This window comes from Acanthaster planci, linkage group LG21 (assembly GCF_054643075.1).
Source record: "Acanthaster planci isolate LZ-2023a linkage group LG21, COTS_SCS, whole genome shotgun sequence".
NCBI classification, from domain to species: Eukaryota; Metazoa; Echinodermata; class Asteroidea; order Valvatida; family Acanthasteridae; genus Acanthaster; species Acanthaster planci.
Genome location: NC_141797.1, coordinates 2,784,505 through 2,802,990, shown reverse-complemented (window position 1 = coordinate 2,802,990; position 18,486 = coordinate 2,784,505). Strand labels below are relative to the sequence as shown.

The window sequence follows — 18,486 nt, the reverse complement described above, 5'->3', positions numbered from 1 at the left end:
ATCATATTCCTTTATCTCCTTGGAAACAAAAGATGGTGGTTCCAGTATTGTCTATTTTTAGTAGTTAAGTTCGTGGACTTAAGCGTAACAGGATGTATGACACGCCACACATTACAGTTGCATGTATAATAGACCATTAAAGATTCTCAGGTATTTATTATAAATTGTATAACATCATTATAGTGATTACAAATATGGTTGAGAAAAGAAAAAGAAAAAATAACGAGAGCTTATTTGTCTGTTTGCCAACAGAACAGAGGGTTTTAAGCATTTTTTTGTAGATTTGAACAACACCAAATCATTGTTCGTATATAATACCTCTCTTTCAAGTTACTTGCAAAGTGTAAACCTGATAGAACATGCAATTCAGGAGATATAGAGCCTTAAATAGTGCACCCTTAGTGTAGCATGACTTGTCTCCTGATGACGTCATCATCATTTTCAATAAATCCTCCACCAGAGTCTTTATTAGCTATCACTTTGTCAACGATCAAACATTGCAAAGTTACCAAAAGTGTGGCTCGAAAACTTGTACAAAGTCAATGGGCCATAAACTCGTTTTCAGAAACACTGCTCATTTTTCTTCATGTCACATGATTTGCACTAAAACTTTACAATTTTTACGGACCCAAAGATATATTTCAAATCAAATAACAGACCGTAAAGTCCGCCGTTTCTCTTTCGTTCTTTTAGTAATCTTGAGCCAGAGTAAAGGACTACTCGTCCACTTGTGTTAATTAGAAAAACGTGTACAAAACATAGGGGAAAGTAAAAAAGCACTCACTTTTCAAGATATACACAAAATTAGAACCAAATTGGATATGGATTTCGGGAGATATAGTACTTTAAGTAAGGCACCATTTAATGTAACGTGACTCGTCTGCTGATGGTATTGTTATCACGTGAGGTCAATTTCCGTTTGTAAACCTTCCCTTCCTAACTGCCTGCAAGGTTTCAACCCAATAAGACGTGTACAATACAATATACAATACAAACATTATACTTATTGCGGAAGAGGCACAGGTTAGATATCTTAAACATTGTCCCTTTTGGCGTTCCATGCAATACAATATGCTCTCGGCAGCACGTGGTCGGCATTTTGCCAAGTTCCGAGTATATGCCCCGCGCACTATTTGGACTCTTGGGTATATTTGCAATTCAACGGAAGGGAAATCTAGTCTAGTTTCTCTTTCGTTCTGCTAGTAATTCTCGGTTGAAGTTGAGGACTGCTCACGCATTATGCTGGACAATGTGTGTACAAACCTTATGTTGTGCAGCAACGCAATCTATGGTTCAACATATTGAAACCCAGGCAGGTGTAACCGTAGTTCTGCGATAGCGCCCTCGTAGCCTGATATAAGACAGTCCGAAAATTGTGTATAATCTGTGTACAAAGTTTTGGTGGAAAAATTAATTATTCAAATATCAATAATAAATCAATTATTTAAGTTATCACTGTACATTTCTTCTAGGACCGTTCTTGGATACTTGTCCAAAGGTCTGCTAAGTTTGAAGTCGATCAGATTTAGCAAACTGCCAAAGGCGACTGCTGGAAGGAATTGTGTTGAAAAGAAAAAAAAGTAATAAGAATCAGAAAAGCAAATACCTGTTTCGGCAAAGTTGCCGAAACAGCTAAAAAAAGAAAAAAAAATAATCAGAAAAGCAAGAGCTGTTCCGGCTGTTGCCAAAACAGCTGAAAAAAAATGGCAAAAAGAATGCCTTTTTCGCAACTTGCGAAAAGGCCACCAAAAATTTAAAAAAAATAAAAAAGAACACAAAAGGAATGCCTTTTTCGCAACTTGCGAAAAAGCAAAAAAGACAGAAAAAAAGAATGCCTTTTTCGCAACTTGCAAAAAAGCCCCCAAAAAGACTTGATGGAGGGAGTCAAGTCAATGTTAATATTAGCCACTGAAATAAATAATTTCTGATACAGCACCCGCCCTAAAAAATTCCCCTTACTCTGAATACCCTGTTGTGATATCATGATGTCACGCAAAGAACAGCCTCGCTCCATGTATTTATCCATGCAACGCGTATAACATTCATCTTCCTTCGTTTCGGCTTGAGTCAGCAATGGCAGATTCTGAAGTTTTCAAGAGTGATTTTGAAGTCGTTTTTTTCGGAGGAAGAGTTTTACAGCTTTGCTTGGAATTGCTGTATTTTTCAGCTGGGGTGCTTTTGGTATTACAAACTCTCCATGAAGCGTTTTCTCGTAGTCATCGCTTGTAAAATGGTCACTGTAGCCCAGATGACACTCATCAAGGACGGCTCGTCCCAGTTTGCCCTAGTCAAGTGCACTTTTGCTGTCCAGATTTTCCACAATGCCAGGTCTGGGAACAGGCGTACACCGGTCTTTTGTGTATTGTTGCATCCTGCAACGACACATCTAGTCAGCATTGTTGCTTGCTGTGGCAATGTTTCAAAGATTTTTTTCGGGGGGGGGGGAAACATGATACCTTGGCAATAAATCGGTCAGTCTGTGCGTAACGCTGGGTTAGTAGCCCTTACCTTGAAGATCGGGTTCTTTACCTGGGGGCACAAAAAATGCTAACAAGTCGTCAAAATCAGCAAAACTGATGGAGATAAATGAAAAACGGACACAGTTAACACAGGAATGGTCTTGGATAGTGGAGAACCTTTACCAAAATGACGTCTTGGTTTGTTTACGTGTTCGCTTCTCTCTGACAGAGATGTGCGACGCAAATCCATCCAGTCCTCATGGAAATGTTCACACGTAGACAAACCATGATATCATCGGGCTTCAGGTCTGTTGTTCAGGTTACCTTGGTCTCATATTCTGCTGTTTGTTCCATATCTTTATCTCTCTGAGGTATAAACAAATAACCAGGAAGTAATAAACCCGTCATGGGAAGTGAACCCACCTACCACTCTAGGAAAGTCACATCAGTTACTTAGAATCCGAAAATAAAATTATTACTCATTTTTCTAACAGGATGGACAGATCCGTCTCACCTTGTAAACCCTTGGTGGAAAGTGGACCTCGGTGCCATCTACTGCATAAGGAAAATTACGCTGGTTAATAGAATAGGGAGTAGCGCACACGTTGGTAAGTAGGCCTAAGCGGAGTTCCAATGGACGTTGTTGGATAAGGTTGGGCGTTAAATCTTACCACGTTGATTCTTTGATGTTAACGGGTTGTTAGGGTATAATTCGGATATTAATTCATTTCCACTGAACTATCAGGAGTGCATTTGCATCTTATTCAGGACTCGTCAGCTGCATTGGTGGAGAGAATGGACGTGGCCAATAAATAGAGTGTAACCGTAGGGATTGTGAACACTGTAAACAAAAATTGGTCATTTTGTGCTCAAAACGAATAATATATATCAGTCAGGTCTTGATGACTTATTCAATCAAGACATTACTAATATTTAGTCAACAGTGACTGACTTTGGACTAATATTTGACTTATCTTTGACAAATATATGTTAGTCATTGGCCTGTCTAAATTAAATAAGTCCATGGCCTCGTTTAAAGTGGTCATTTTAGACAAAGAGCTGGACTAACTTTTATTGGTTAAAATGACTAATCTTCGTTTGCAGTGAAGAATACCATAGGAATGGATAAAATTTATAGTTACACAATAATCAGGATTTTATATCTCCATCAAATGCTGTGTTTCATCTAGAGTATGAATTAGTCTCATCAGGACTAACGTCAATGTCCACCCTGGAAGGAGCTCCACAGATTTTTTTTTCCCCATGGGGTGTTAAGGCCTGTAATTTTTTTTATGTCCACTTATTGTGGACAGGATGACACAGGTAGAAAAAACCACCGTGTTACGGATGTACTTGCATTTAAACACGAAGTAAGATGTAATTCCCTTACATTAATGTAGGTATTATTATTTTGTTATCATTTTGGGTGCCAGGGTAAGAGGGGGCGTCTACCCCAAACCCTTCTGAATTCGTGCTTACAGCTTGTTTACTGTCGCCTTAACACGTTAAGTTCTTATTTTTTTCACTCAACTGTATGGGAGTTTGCAGGGGGAAAAAAAGGCAGGCTCAGGATGGACAAGGTTGGAACGAAACACAAGCTCCCTCAAAAGGGGGAGATTTGCTAGAGAAATGGGCAGGGTGGTCGAAATCAAAAGAATTTTAATTAACGATACCTTTACTGTTAAACCACCCTAGCCTAATCTACTAGACTGTCAAAATTTCAAATTTTAGACTTTTTTCTGGTTACGTAAAATGAACCAAATAGATGTACCATTTCCGTACATGTTGCGGGAGAAACCTTCGTGCGTGTGCATTGCTATTGAGAAATCAGTCTGTTGAAAAAAAAACAAAAAACATATCAAATGGTTTTACTTAAACCTTCATTAACTAGCACACACTGTGCATTGGAAGAAAACCTCGCTAATGTTTCAGTTTTCCATCCCTGGAAAGAAAATTACTGTTGGAAAGTTGCACATGATATTCTTAGCGTTACGTCCTATTAGTTATCACACTTGTATTTTGGGCAGCTTTTCGACTACGTGGTAATGTAATTCGTGCTGGTATGAGCCCAGACCACCTGCGTAACCCAGAGATCGGCCGAGTAAGAGACGATCAAGCTGTAGACGGAGCGGTTGTGGAATTTACACCATACCCCTTTCTCACTGCACGATACGTCAGCGTGGACATCCCCAGAAGCGGGAAAGTTGATAGTGTGCATACCATAGTGCAGTTGACAGAAGTTATGGTTGAAGAAGTTGTCATGGAGACAGAAATGGATTCAAAATCAGCAGGTAAGAAAAAGGTGACTGCGTTATTTTCAGACAACCTAGTTTTGGCTTACATAGTATACTATATACGATTTTCGTGCATAAAAACATCAAGCAATTACTTCAGAAAACATACCTTTCAGAGGATAATGATGAATACATTACAACTTCTACGTCTGATTTTAAATGTTCAAATTAACAATAATGTAAAAGGCAGGGATAGACATGTCTCCATCTTTACCTTCAGATTTTGGCCAATGTGACTAGTGACCAGGTGTCCACTACTGACTATTCAAAATCTATTCCCTAATGTCTGGACATTCAAACAAAGCTTCCTCTCTTCTTGTCGGCGGTGATCGCTACGCCATAATAGCCGCCCTTCCACTATGGATAATTTTAGTCACCCACTATGATAGAACAACGTAGAAGGCGAGTCGCCTTGGCGTATCTCCTTGCACCCAAGAAGTCAAGGCAAAAGCAGACTCGAATATCAACAGGCGCAATTCTAGAGCCCTGGGGCGGGAGAACCCTTCTTAAATGACGTCACCTTTTAATTTTCGCTACTGTTCCTTCACCTTTTGCATTTGGGCGGGGGAGGGCGGGGAGAAAGTAACCCTCCCACAGAGTCGAACCTGATTACGCCCTCAGAATATACGTCAGAAACCTGAGACCCCGTAAACCATTTAAGTCATTCAAAATTGCCCGGAGCAAATTTAGCGGGCGACTGCTTAGTTTGTCTTCTGTGACTACCGATGCAAAATATTTGTATCTTTACTAACACTGTACAATACGTTGGGAGCAACTCCACCTTAGACGTCTGGTCTCCAAACAAATTATGTTTTGTAAGATTTATCATGGACTTGTAAACGTACAAAAAAAAAAAACCCGGTAGCCGCAGTCAAAGTTCAGTGTGAGGCATTGCATCTTAACGGATCCATGCCCACAACACATGGTTGGTGGCATGTAGATGTCGTATAATCTGACATGCTTCCTCACGAGCTATCTGGAAATACTGCCAAGCAAGAGTAAACGTAATTAAAGTAAATGCACGTTTGGCTCGGTGCACTTTTCCTTGTGTTTATTATATATTTTGTTATTAATTATTAACATTATACATAATGTTATTTTCACTGTGTTCCTTTTCCCCTAACACAGTCCTGGAAGCCCTAAATTCAACTAATCGCACCATCAGTCAAAGCTCAACCTATAATCAGAGCGGTGATGAGCGGGTTGCTTCGAGAGCCTTCGATGGCGCCTCATGCTATGGAAACCCTCACTGTAGCCAAACAAGTAAGGGGATGTATGTCCCCCGGGTGAAGCCTGAACTTAACGAGACGGAAACGATGAAGTTGTACTTTTAGCCACTACTGTGTAGGAATGCGTTACCTTAAACATTGACGTGCACTAGATCCTCTTCACAGGCCCCTTTTGATACTTTTGAATTTCATTGAGACCCGTCTCCTCACACAACCGCGTATATAGTGATGGCATTTGCTATTGCTAACGATGGTCATAAAGATATGTCCAGTCGTTCTGACATTCATCATTACTTTGATTTGTTAAAATGTTTATTTGCCTGTGTCACGTGCTGTTTCAACGCAGCTTTCAGACTTTCTGGATTTCTGTTTCAGATGAAGAGCCGAATCCATGGTGGAAGATAGACCTGGGTTCTGCCTATTGCATTAGCAAAATCACCATTAGGAACATCGATGATCTAAGACGTAAGGTTCTTGGTATTTACCTAATGTTGTTACATGTAATAAAGATCGGTCGCCAACGTTTGAAGGAGTTTTCCAATAGATCAATGAGCGCACTTCTCTCTATATCGTGTAGCTGCACTCCTTTGAGGTTAAAATGGAAATTTAAACACTATGCTGAATTGGGACGAGTTTCTTTGACCAAAGAATCACAGTTTCCTAAGGTAAAGGTAAGAGAGAAGACCTGCTTGCCAAAAACGAATAAAACAGCGTTTTAATTTTTTTCTTGATTTTTAAAGCATGATCCAACAATATAGGTAGTGGGCTATTGAAGTCATTTGACAGAATGAGTAATGCAGGATAACTCGAGCATTTTCTTGCAAAGCGCACGATATAAAGTGCTTGTCCACAGCAACATATTTGCAAAAAAAAAAATCCACGGAACGATGACCTACCCCTACATTTTCATCTAATTGTATAAATTTGAATGTACCAAATCATTAAATGTAAACTGACCTTCACTGTTGCTTTCTGGTTTGCCGTTCAGATTATACGCGACTAAATTTAACGGGCGCTGTTGCACGTGCTGGCCTGAGTGCCACGCCTACTGATAACGCCATGTGTGGATCTCCGGTGACTCAGTACCAAGCCCTGATTAACGATCGAATTGATATCCACTGCGAGCCGACCAAGCTGGCTCGGTACGTTAGCGTCGATATTCCGAGACGATCGTTTCTTATACTGTGTGAGGTCAAGGTATGGCCGTGTGAGCTCCAACCTCCAGGTTAGTAGTAATTTGAGGGGGGTTAAAGCCAATTGAGCAACAGAACTGAAGTGATTTGTCACGTTCTGTCAGTTGCCGAGATGATTACAATGTAATAAACCAAAGATGCTTCAGTTGCAATACCTGCTTTCCAAGAATACTACGAGAGGCCTAAGGTCGATACACTTTGAAAATAAAGTCAATCCCTCCCGTGGAATTGACTTTTACAAACAAATTGATGGAATGTTTGCACATTTTGGTAAGCTATTCACTGAAGAGATTGTGACAGAATTTCTGTTATAGACGGTTTTTATTGACATGCCCACTTGTCATTACCCAAAGAGCAGACACAGACAGTTCAGGTTAACTTTACGGTTTGTTTCTGTTTCGTTGAATGCTGCCCAATCCAGTGGGAAAAAGGAAGCAGTTCACCATAGGTACTGTTGGTCATGAGGACGAATGTCTTTGAATTACGAGTTTTATAGTTCTCTACCCCGTATAAGTGAACATTTAATGTTATAATATTCAGGTTCTATCATTATCTTGTGTATAACTTTTGCTTTTTTACTTTTTGCTCCCACGCAACATTGGAGCAGCCCTCACCTTGACTGGTAATCCCATCTTTCAAAGTTCTGTGTTGAGTGGGCTTGACGCTGACAGAGCCCTTGACGGACTCCCGGAAGATCCGTTCTGCAGCTTAACGAGTGAGTTTTCCATCAGAGGTTGTTGACATCGTTCCATGTAACATGCCTTATCCGAACGAATGCTCGGTTTGTACTTCAGTTTTTCTGTAACGATCGAAGAAGTGTAAAACAGTAGCAAGGCATCCTATTTTAATTTTACGTTTATTGAATTTTATCAGAAACTTAAAGACAGAAGAGAACACACTGTAAAACGTAAGCGTGTAACTTCTAAATGCAAATTAAGCGGAAATCGGGAACACTTTTTAAACATTTTGATGCAAAATAAACACACGACATGTTTATATGCTGAACACAGTGTTTTATTTCATAAATGCAACATATGTTTACGTTGAATATATGGGTGTGTTTTATAGCATAATGCGTTAGATTTTTAAATACTTGTAATTATAAACCCGTTTGTGTGTTTATCTCAACGCCTAAACGTGTTTTCGGGCCGGAACACTTTTTATACACTTGTATGCGTTCACAAGGGGTGTACATGTAGTGTTTATGAACTACAAAGCACGTGTTCAAGTCATACGCAGAGACCTGAAGAATTACATGCCAACTCCTACAACGTAACAGAGGAAGAACAAGTCAGGGGTGTTTACAAACACAAATGCCCCAATATGACTGAATCAAATCCCCTAACCACGACTCAATAGAGCAAGCTGCAGTAAAACAGGAAAACATGAAAGAGTTGTGAACACATTTCAATATTAACGAGAATAACATGGGGATTAAGAGTATATGTGTTTGGAAAATTCAGGTGTGAGAAAAAAATGAAAAACAAAGTGAAAGTTCCTCAAATTATTGTGCTGACGAGTATTCTATTGTTCTAGCTTAATTGACCTTTGATCTCATTGTTTTGCAACCAAATTCAATAGGGTTCTTCAGACTATAGAGAACAATCGACATATTAAATCTGAAGTCGATAGGATAAACAATTCTAAAGTTATCGCGCTGACAGGATTTGTGGAAATGCACACAAGCACACACACACGCACACACGGAAGGACAAGGCGGAAACAGTATGCCCCTTCGACGGGGCATAAAACTTGGTTGACATATTACTGTTGACTTTATTTTTTAGAACATTATCTCCCATTTGAGATCTTGAAATACTATGCATATCAAATGCACGACCCTGTGTACGAAACGATTAAATGCAACTCTGATCAGTTCAGTTTCATTTGCAACTGACAACAGCTAGCAGATGTACAGGGACGCGAAAGGAAATCGAATTGCGCATGCACGTGAGTGTACATACAGCGCATGTGCTTAGTCGTGTCCAAATGATAAACACTATATTGAAGTGTGTCCTACGGATAGGTTTCTGACGCTTACACAAACACACACAGATAGCCACAAATCGCCGTTCTGGCCAAGAAACCTTGGCTTTATTTCTCTAACGTACAACACTGTGTCGTTCCACAGAGCTCTAGACATGAGGCGTCTAGGCGGGGACTGCGCAGGCGCGAGGCAAGAAAACCGCAGGCCGTTCGCATACCAGCGGGGGCAGCTAGCTAGCTTCATGCGGGTCCGAGCTGGCGCCCCCACCGGCCGGATCCGCTAGTGCTACAATATGTTGAAAACATCCGTGTTTGAACCCACCGCGTGTTTAAACATTTAACATATTTAGCTTATAAACGTGTAAACGTTCTTGGGATTTACAGTGTATCTATACATCACGCATGCCTCATTCCAATGCAGAAAATTCAGGATAGTCACGTGATTATAGTCTGTATTCAGGTTTGTCACAGTTTTGGCAGGAAAAGCTAGAGTTCCGGTTTCCATAATTTGTTACTGCCTTTTCTTCTTTGGCACTTGTCAACACAGGCTTGAAACAGGAAGTGGGGTGTCCTTATTAAACGTATTGCAACTTTATTTACCAGATAAAGAGGAGAACCCATGGTGGAGGGTGGATTTGCAGTCAGACAATTGTCTTGGAATAATCCGAGTGAGGAACACAGGCAGTCCATCCGGTGAGATCACAGGTGTATACGGAAGCCTGTTAGAGCCACGTGTCTTTCTCTTTCACGGCGGTGCGTTTCTCTTTCACGGCGGTGTGTTTCTCTTTTCGGCCGCGAGTTACGTAAGTCGCGGCTGCAAGTTACTGCCAACAACAAAAGAGAAACACACCGCCGTGAAAGAGAATCGCACCATGGCCCTAAGTGCTTCCGTAGGTGTAAATTATCTGAAAGCGTGCTCTACTCGACATTAGGACGCTAGATTCTGCAAGGTTATTCATAACACCGACTCTTCACCACACGTCATTTTGAAATCATATCAGGGGTGTTCGCGCACAGAGCACGCCCCATTTTTACGACACTGGTGAGTAAAGACTCTAAACAGTGTTAAGGATTCTTACTTCAATACAGAACTCGAAAAGAAGTCGAATCTTTACGTAAAACGCTTAAACTACCACCATGGCAAGGCTTTCTTTACAGAGAAAAATCCCGTATTACCTTAATGCAGAACAGAATTTGCTGAGTGCTGTCGCAAGGGCTGGCCTAAGCGAAGTTCCCACAGACAATATCATGTGTGGTACACCAGTGACCAGCGATCAGTCCACCATCAATGACTGGATAGAGTTTGCGTGCGATCTGCCGGTACTTGCCCGGTATGTTAGCGTCGACATCCCAGGAATAGGAAGCCTTAAATTGTGCGAGGTGACTGTGTCTACATGTAATTTGCAGCTAAAACGTAAGGGTTTCAGGAATGTTTTTTACAAACTTGTCATTGTAACAATTATTTTAACACTATTTCGTCCGAAATTAATAAATTGTTTTTTGTTGTGGTAATTTTCAAACTCGAATTTTCAAGCTTTTAATCATTTTCAGACAACGCAGCTGACTTTACTCTGATTGTAAATCCTGCCCTACTTGGTGTTAGTGGAGACGACAGTGCATCCATCACGGCCTATAAAGATGCAGACGATGTGACAGCCGGTGTAACGTTCGGTCGCCGGCTGCCAACAGGAGAGAATAGCAATGACCTCCCCTCTGGAGCAGTGGTACTGGCTGATCCGTCAACGGGATGTGCAGACAAATTTGTCTTGCGACTACCAGAAGAGGGTGGATTAAAAAGAACTGGTGTCTTTTACTCAGAGAGGATCAAAAATGACATCAGAATCAGAATAGAGACCATCATTTTACCGAAAGATGGTAAGAAAACCATTCATACGAGCTCAGACGTTTATATTTTGTACCTTTCAGAGCAGAAATTGACATCTCAGACTAAATTATCATGCGTTACCTTGTTTCATGCCCTTGTTAAATAATGACGTGACTTTGTGCTATGTTTTTATACTTAAGATAGTTACGTCCATATTCGCCCTGCTCAACCAACACAAACAGCAAGTATCGGAGACAACGTGAAGCTTGAAATGCACAATGTCAACTCGCCAAATATTTACTACAGATGGAGACATAATGGCGGTGATATAATTGTCTCTTGGAATGACCGCCTGACTGTAGCAATTCCTGCTGCAACCAAGGAAAATGAAGGAGTTTACACGTGTTTCTCTTCAGATCAAGAGGACAAACAGCTGCATGGAATCACAAAGCTCATAGTGAGAGGTAGGTGTCAAGTAATTGGCAAATATGCTCAGACAAATCCTTGGTTTCCCAATATAAAAACCTTAAAACTTTCCATAAGCTATTAGCACTTTCCTAATTAAAAAATCGGTCTGCTACTTGTTAACTTATGAGGGTGCAGTCAGTAGGTTAATTGAACAGTTTCTAAGCAACATAAATAATAAATAAATTCTAATTTAGGCCCAATGAAATGTATGGTTACACATTTCAACGTCATTTTATCTCAGCTTTTACACCCTTTTTTCACGTTTGTCTTCAGAAAATCCTTTAAAGTAATTTTAGCTTTTTTTCAGGTTTTAAACGATTTTACACCGCACTAAAAGATAAAAAAAGAAAACAGTTTTTGCTTTTTACCCGAAGTCAAAAGAACAGGTCTCCTTTCCAACCTTGAAATTCAGGGCACCATACACCACTCGTGAATCACTGGTGGATGGTACCCCAACGTGTCGCATAATTTGTTTTATATCTCTCGGAGAACGGAAAACATCTCTTTCACCCTTGTGCGCTTCGAAGGAAAGAACTTTTAAAGGTTTTTATTTCTTTCTCGACAAATTCCTCCCACACGAGAAAGAAATGATTTCAGAGGCTTTCCAGAAGGCAAACGTGTAGAAGCTGAAAGAGAATGTCCTTGAAATCTACAAACCCATACATTTTCAGTGGGACGCTTAAGCTTGTTGCCTCCACTTGCTGTTTATGTGTATACGCATGTATATTAGAATTTATATGTAAATGAGACTAATCGGAACGTATTTGAGCAATCAAAAGATGTGCCTCGTGATATTCCATTTGTAAAGAAAAATACACATTTTAATCTGTATAACGTATATCATTCTAGATTTTGAAATAAAATGGGTATAGGAAGTGTCCTGTGTTAATATTTTGGAGAAAGTTATGGTTTCAAACTAAGAAGGAATTCAAATTACAGGTTGTGTTGCGGAGAGATGGGGCACACCTTTGTGTCTTGCAACCTGTCGTCGATGCTACAATGGTGGTGTATGTGACGAAAAGTCTGGCATGTGTGTTTGTGCTCCAGGATTCAGTGGAGACAATTGTGAGCAAGGTATACGGAAAGTAGAAGAACACTTTGATCTAGACTCTTAACGTCATCCAACGGCGTGTCTATGTTTCGAATATGTTTAAAACAGATTTGGCCATGCCTATCTTTCATGTACACCAGGCCAGATGTATCTGCCGTTATTAGGATATTTCGCCCTGAATTCTTTAGCCTATTTGAGATTTTGTGGGGTCTGCACCATTGACCAAAGCTGTGTATTAGTCCAGACTTTCCAAAAGTTCCTTAGGCCCAAATCAACTCATGGTTCGATGGCCACAAGTTTACTTATCCAAATAGCGCCTAAGGGGTTCAACGTTTCTTTTACTCACTGCATATCATTTGGATTTAATTTAATATTTTAATTTCAGACAACAGAGCCTCGTCGGTTCGAATGACCCTCGTTGTTGATTCACACCATTGAAGTGTTGGATCGTTTATCCAAGATAGTCCTATAAAAACCAAACTACCGAACGTTCAGATCAAGGCACTATTGAACAATTAAACCTTAAGCTGTAAACAATTTTGTCATACATGCATTTTTAAAGAGGAAGATGGCTCTATGTATAAAGACCGTCTTTTAAAAGAAACAACAGAATGTTGCAGCTAAAAAGCACGCATTATTGTCACGCAAAGTGAAATAGGAGACAATATTTAGGTATATTTATAAACATTGTTAACTGCGTCAATGGGGCGTGCAAAAAATTGCAGACTTTCTCTGGTGGGATTTGATTCCACAACCTCCTGCTTTGCACTTAGTCGTGTGCCCCGTAAATGGGCTTAGAACTCTCTTTTCTTAGTAAAAACGCATAAATTAACTCCAAAATCAACACAGGCTGTGCATAACGCGACCTTTGAACAACTTATTAAGCGTTGCATGCAATTTCATGCATACGTCCTTTTGCCAGGAACATTCTTCTGGTGTCGAAGCAAGGAGTGCAGTACTTTTGCAAAACAGGTTAAAACAGTGAAATGGCAAATATCCTTGAAATAAAACTGTCTTACCAAGATGCCTTGCACTGTAGCGATGTTGGATATTTTATCACGAAAATTGATTCTGTGTTCCTCTAGTGTACCAAAAAGTGAATACGTCACACGTACACTTACGTTTGCAAAAAGCGTTTAATAGCGGGAGTGCCCGTGCATGAACCAACACGCGCGCGTACTCTATTAGTACGGCACATACTGGTTGTAAATGACGTCACGCTTCCGTACTCTATAACGCTACTCACCTGATTTGACAATGCCGTCGATCTTTTTTTTTATTTTTTGAGTGTAGACTTTCATTTAAGCTACTCACTCATTCAGAGTCGTTCAGGAAGTTACTCCGTTCTCTTAGGCCTAAGCTGGGTGATTGCCTTCAGCGTTCTAGATGACTTTGGGGACCCGATTGATCAAACTTCTCACACCATTTTTGCTTTTATTATATCTGTTATTACCGCGACACTATGCTTTGTGGATCGTTCACATTTAGTTCATGGTCATCATGTTTTTGGCAAGACTGCTGATCAGTGATGTTCCAATAGCACTGATCCACACCACGACGCTTGTCGGGGGCGTTTGTTCTGTCTACCAGACCCTTATGGATGCTCCTGTGCTGCAGGTTACCAGGGATTAGACTGTATGCAAGGTACGGTAGGAAAAATCATGCTATAATGCGGCTTTAGAGTCGTTCGTTTGTGATTTTGACTGGTTTTGACCGATTTTCAATTTCTATCAAAAATCCAAGGGACTGAGGTATTATTCTGTTTCCTTTTTATTTTTACTAATTTGCTAATTTATGAGTAAAAGTGTAATGATTTTCATACGGGGAAATCGGATACGGTCATTCTGGTAATGCACTGTTCGAAGTTTAACCAATTTTTGGTATTTACTGCAGCCGTTTGTTTTGTTTGCTTTTGCTTCTCAAACCCACTGCATACAAAATAATGTTTAAAGGGAAAACATTTTCATTTGCATGGACAATCATTTAAATATAAAGGGGTAAATTCTTTAAAGACCTCAGGCAGTCAAAGCATTTCGAATTCCATTTGATAACAATATGGACTGGACATGTTTGTGTTTAATATTTGAATCGTGTTATTATTTTTATGCAGATTTACGTGTTATTTTTTAATCAGAGTGTCGCGAAGGGACGTTTGGTGCAAATTGCAAGCAGACTTGTCACTGTGCATCAGGAGGGACGTGCAGTAAAGATACAGGAGAATGCACCAATGGTAAGTCGAGGGATGGACATACTGAACAACTGGCAGAAACCAATACATCCACTTTTGAGCGTATAGGGTTTGACGGGCGTAGAGTAAGCAGGACGGAAAAAAATGTTCCGACACCCTTAATGTAGTACTGAACAAAGAAGACCAATCCAAATAATCCAACAAAACGTCTTTGGCGAACATAATCTGAAAAGTGAAACAGACGGAGTTTAAATTTATCATTTATGTTTTCAATTTTTGAATGAGTACATAAACACATCCACAGACGAAGTCTCAGAGGATGTCATACTCTACCTATTTACATTCTAATAGCCTTCAAATTCACTAAATTTAAGGCTTGTGGTAGGAAATAAATGACGTCGGTATGGATGATATGGACATACGGAAGTTTAAAGTGACCATCCGACTTTTCACGTTTCCAAAGTATATTTTCTTGGAAAGACAATGTACGGAGATGTCTCCGAGGTCCTTCCCTGATATTGCATCTAAGAAAGAAGTCTTTCCCCGACACAGTACCTCGATAACTCGTCTTTCCCGTGGTATCACTGTCATATCAAAAAAAACCTATTTCCCCTACAATTGTTTCTCTGAAAGACGTCTTACCATATCACTAATTTTTCTGAAAGACTTCTTGCCATGACTTCATGTCTTGTTCATGTAAATTGCTAAGGCAGCAATTTATTTATTATTTCATATTTTATTCCATTTCTTCACCAAGAGTATGCCCAAATAGTTAAAAACTGTTTTCCATTGGGGCTTACATATTAAAAACAATTAAGTAAAGGTACACTCACATCGCAAGGCTGTCACTTATTTGAAACAAACATTGAACACTGCTGCAAAATACAATAATTCAAACATAGATGTACGTCATAGAACAAACACATGAATATCGTACTAGTTTCAATATGCAGATCATGTGATCTTCAGCTGCTGTAACGTGTGCAGATGGCAGTGTGGATGTGTCTAAGTTAGTTTTTACATTCAATTGAGAACCTGGAACAATAGAGGACAATAAGGTCCCCGTTTCATCAAGCGTTTCCGATTGACAATTGTGTACAAAACCTATTTGAGGTCTTCCAAAAAGTTTAAGCATGAACAAGAGGGTACAATATAGAGGGTCCTCAACTGCAGGCAACTAAAAGCTTTACTGTGTGTGTGTGAGAGACATTTCATCCTGGAAAGACGTCTCTTTGTGATGTTTGAGCTAAGAAAGGCGAATTAATGTAATATTTTACCAGGGAAAACACCTATTCGTGATATTCTTTCCTAAACAAACTTCCTTCCGTAATCTAGCATTTTTCATAATTATCGTATTTTGCAATATTATGGCGGTGTGTTGTGAGGATCAAATCTGAAACCGGTTGGGGTCTCGACTCTAGCCTAAACTCGGGTTCCCCCTCGGTCCAGAGATCACTCAAAGCGACCTAAAGGCTAAAGAAGCAGATTTGTTTTGTGGAAATATACCGCCGATTATGATGACTGTAATACTCTCTGCTAATTAGACAACACACAACAAGGACACCTGACAATTAGATTGCCGGTAACCTCAATAACAATGTGATTTATTCAAACATTCAACTAATAATTAATTGATTAAAGGGATTAGGAATAGTTCGTATAGGGTAAGATTTATTACAACCTCTATTATTTTGCGCGGTCTTGAAGAGAGAGTCTATCAGCAATACACATCTAATATCGCACGGCGTCGCGCCAGTCAGCAGCGCACTGACTACTGTCGCCTCGTGCAACTCCTATCAGCAATGCACAAACAACATCGTATCACATGAACGCTTTCAGCAATGCACGTCCAACGTTACCAACACGAGACCAATTACCAACGCTGGACCCAAGTAGCACTGCATATCTCAATGTCTTACTGCCTTAACAACATTGCATTGCATAGCCCAGTGTCACTATACGGCCCGCATGCACTAAGCACAACGGAACCGTGAGCCCAGCCCAAGTCTACCCAGTCTGCCCGTGCCCAGCTATATGCTGGGCACAACGTCCTATAGCAGCACACGCCACACCGAGAGCACCAAGAACTCACGTCTATATAGAGCTTCGCTGAACTAGCAGAAAACCTAAAGAGCAAGTTCCACCCACTTACGCGCTCGCCTTGATCACGCTCAAACCAAAGAGCTTACTACCTACACAGAGCGCTACGCTCCGCCCATCCAGACGTCACAGGACCTGAACACACTACGCTATAGTCCATATTATTATGCACAACAAAAGTAAAGAAACGTTTTACACTTTCCCTTACAATATTATACCAGCTTTTGGGAAGTTTGTTCAAAATATCAGGGTGTCTCAACTTTCGGTGATAACATCTCTCGGAAATATGGAAATGCAGATGGTCACTTTAAGCTTCCATATGGACACATCTTGCTAATGCCAGTATTTATACTCCGGGAGTAAGGATTAGATTACTGTTTAAACTATCGGATATTGTCATGAATTCAGTGTGTTTCCTGCTTTAAAACTTCTGTCAGCTTGGAAATGTGATTTAATTGCACCAAACACGTCTCAAATTAGGTTTCTGTATCTTGACACTCATCTCAACTTAGCTCTGTCTTTACTGGCTTACTTCGTAAAGATTCCCAGGTTTACTCTCGTTGCATAAACATTTTTTTTTACATTTTACTTTTCTGAAGGTTGTGAGCCTCCACATTTTGGAACTAATTGCCAGTGCTCAAGTAAGATATCTTAAGATAAGTGAATCTGTTTACCATTTTGACAAGTTTATGAAGCTTCTTGTAAAAACGTTTTGATTTTTATGATGCCTCTTTACTAGATCTGTGACATTTGGAGATTGTTCAAATATTAGTCTTATCAAAACCCGATTTAGAGACCAAAAATATAGTTTAAATTAATTATCTTTTGAAGTTTGTGTTCAAAGACGATTCTCATTATATTTCCCTCTTTTTTGTTTCATTTGCAGCTGAAAATGGCGTTCTTGGTCTTGACGTGACATCAGGTGACCCACATCAGTTGTTCATCACTTTTCAACCAGATGCCTGTGCCTCAGATTACGAACTGAGACATCAGTGTGAAGACATTGCATCCGTGCATCGCGTACCACAAACCTTCAATTATTTCTTAACTGGTATCGAGTCTCCATCAAACTACATTGTTCAAGTCCGACCGATATATATTGGAGGTGTGAGAGGACCTGAGGTTTCCCATCTGCAACCAAGCAGTAGGTGTACTAGGATGTCAGAAGTGAGGATGAAAGATCTGCCATTAAAGACATGCCAACTTTGTCGATATGAGTGAAAACATAGGGTGTAGCAAAGCTTGTTGCCTTCCCAGTGAACGGTTAAGCCGTTTTTCACCATATTCAGAACCCAAATCATTTTGCTCTTATGGTACACGGGCAACTCCAATATGCAGTCCATATAAAAGCTACCCCATTTACCAAGACATTGTTTCCCTTGTTCCCAGACCTGATCGCGTGAGTATGAGTCCGGTATGAATCTTGGGTGAAATATCATTGGGGCTCATATATGGTTGTCGTCCATTGGACCCATATTTTGAGTACAGCATGCAGCTAATGTCTGCTACCGTTCATGTGCACTGAAGCATTATATAACATTTTAGTGTCATCACTTAAGAAACTCATAAAGTACACTCTATAAACGACTCTGGAGTAGCTATGCTTCCCTTCTGCTTTTATATTTTTTTTTCCTTTATGAGTGCTATTGAAACCATTTTTGCCCTTAGAAATTCCGAAAAATTCTTCACAATC

General features: G+C 40.0%; 1 protein-coding gene across 1 annotated transcript in view; it reads left to right on the top strand.

Annotated features, from left to right (window-relative positions):
* Positions 1–2,955: 2,955 nt before the first annotated feature.
* LOC110990688 (uncharacterized) overlaps positions 2,956–18,486 on the top strand; it is a 47,446-nt gene continuing 31,915 nt past the window's right edge. Inside the window, 15 exon segments of the mRNA XM_087130982.1 lie at positions 2,956–3,067; positions 4,487–4,750; positions 5,882–6,016; positions 6,358–6,447; positions 6,971–7,207; positions 7,783–7,890; positions 9,765–9,854; positions 10,348–10,575; positions 10,713–11,036; positions 11,187–11,450; positions 12,394–12,528; positions 13,994–14,149; positions 14,640–14,735; positions 17,393–17,434; positions 17,680–17,937. Of these exon segments, the coding sequence (XP_086987108.1) occupies positions 4,522–4,750; positions 5,882–6,016; positions 6,358–6,447; positions 6,971–7,207; positions 7,783–7,890; positions 9,765–9,854; positions 10,348–10,575; positions 10,713–11,036; positions 11,187–11,450; positions 12,394–12,528; positions 13,994–14,149; positions 14,640–14,735; positions 17,393–17,434; positions 17,680–17,937 (2,392 nt within the window). The 5' untranslated portion in view covers positions 2,956–3,067; positions 4,487–4,521.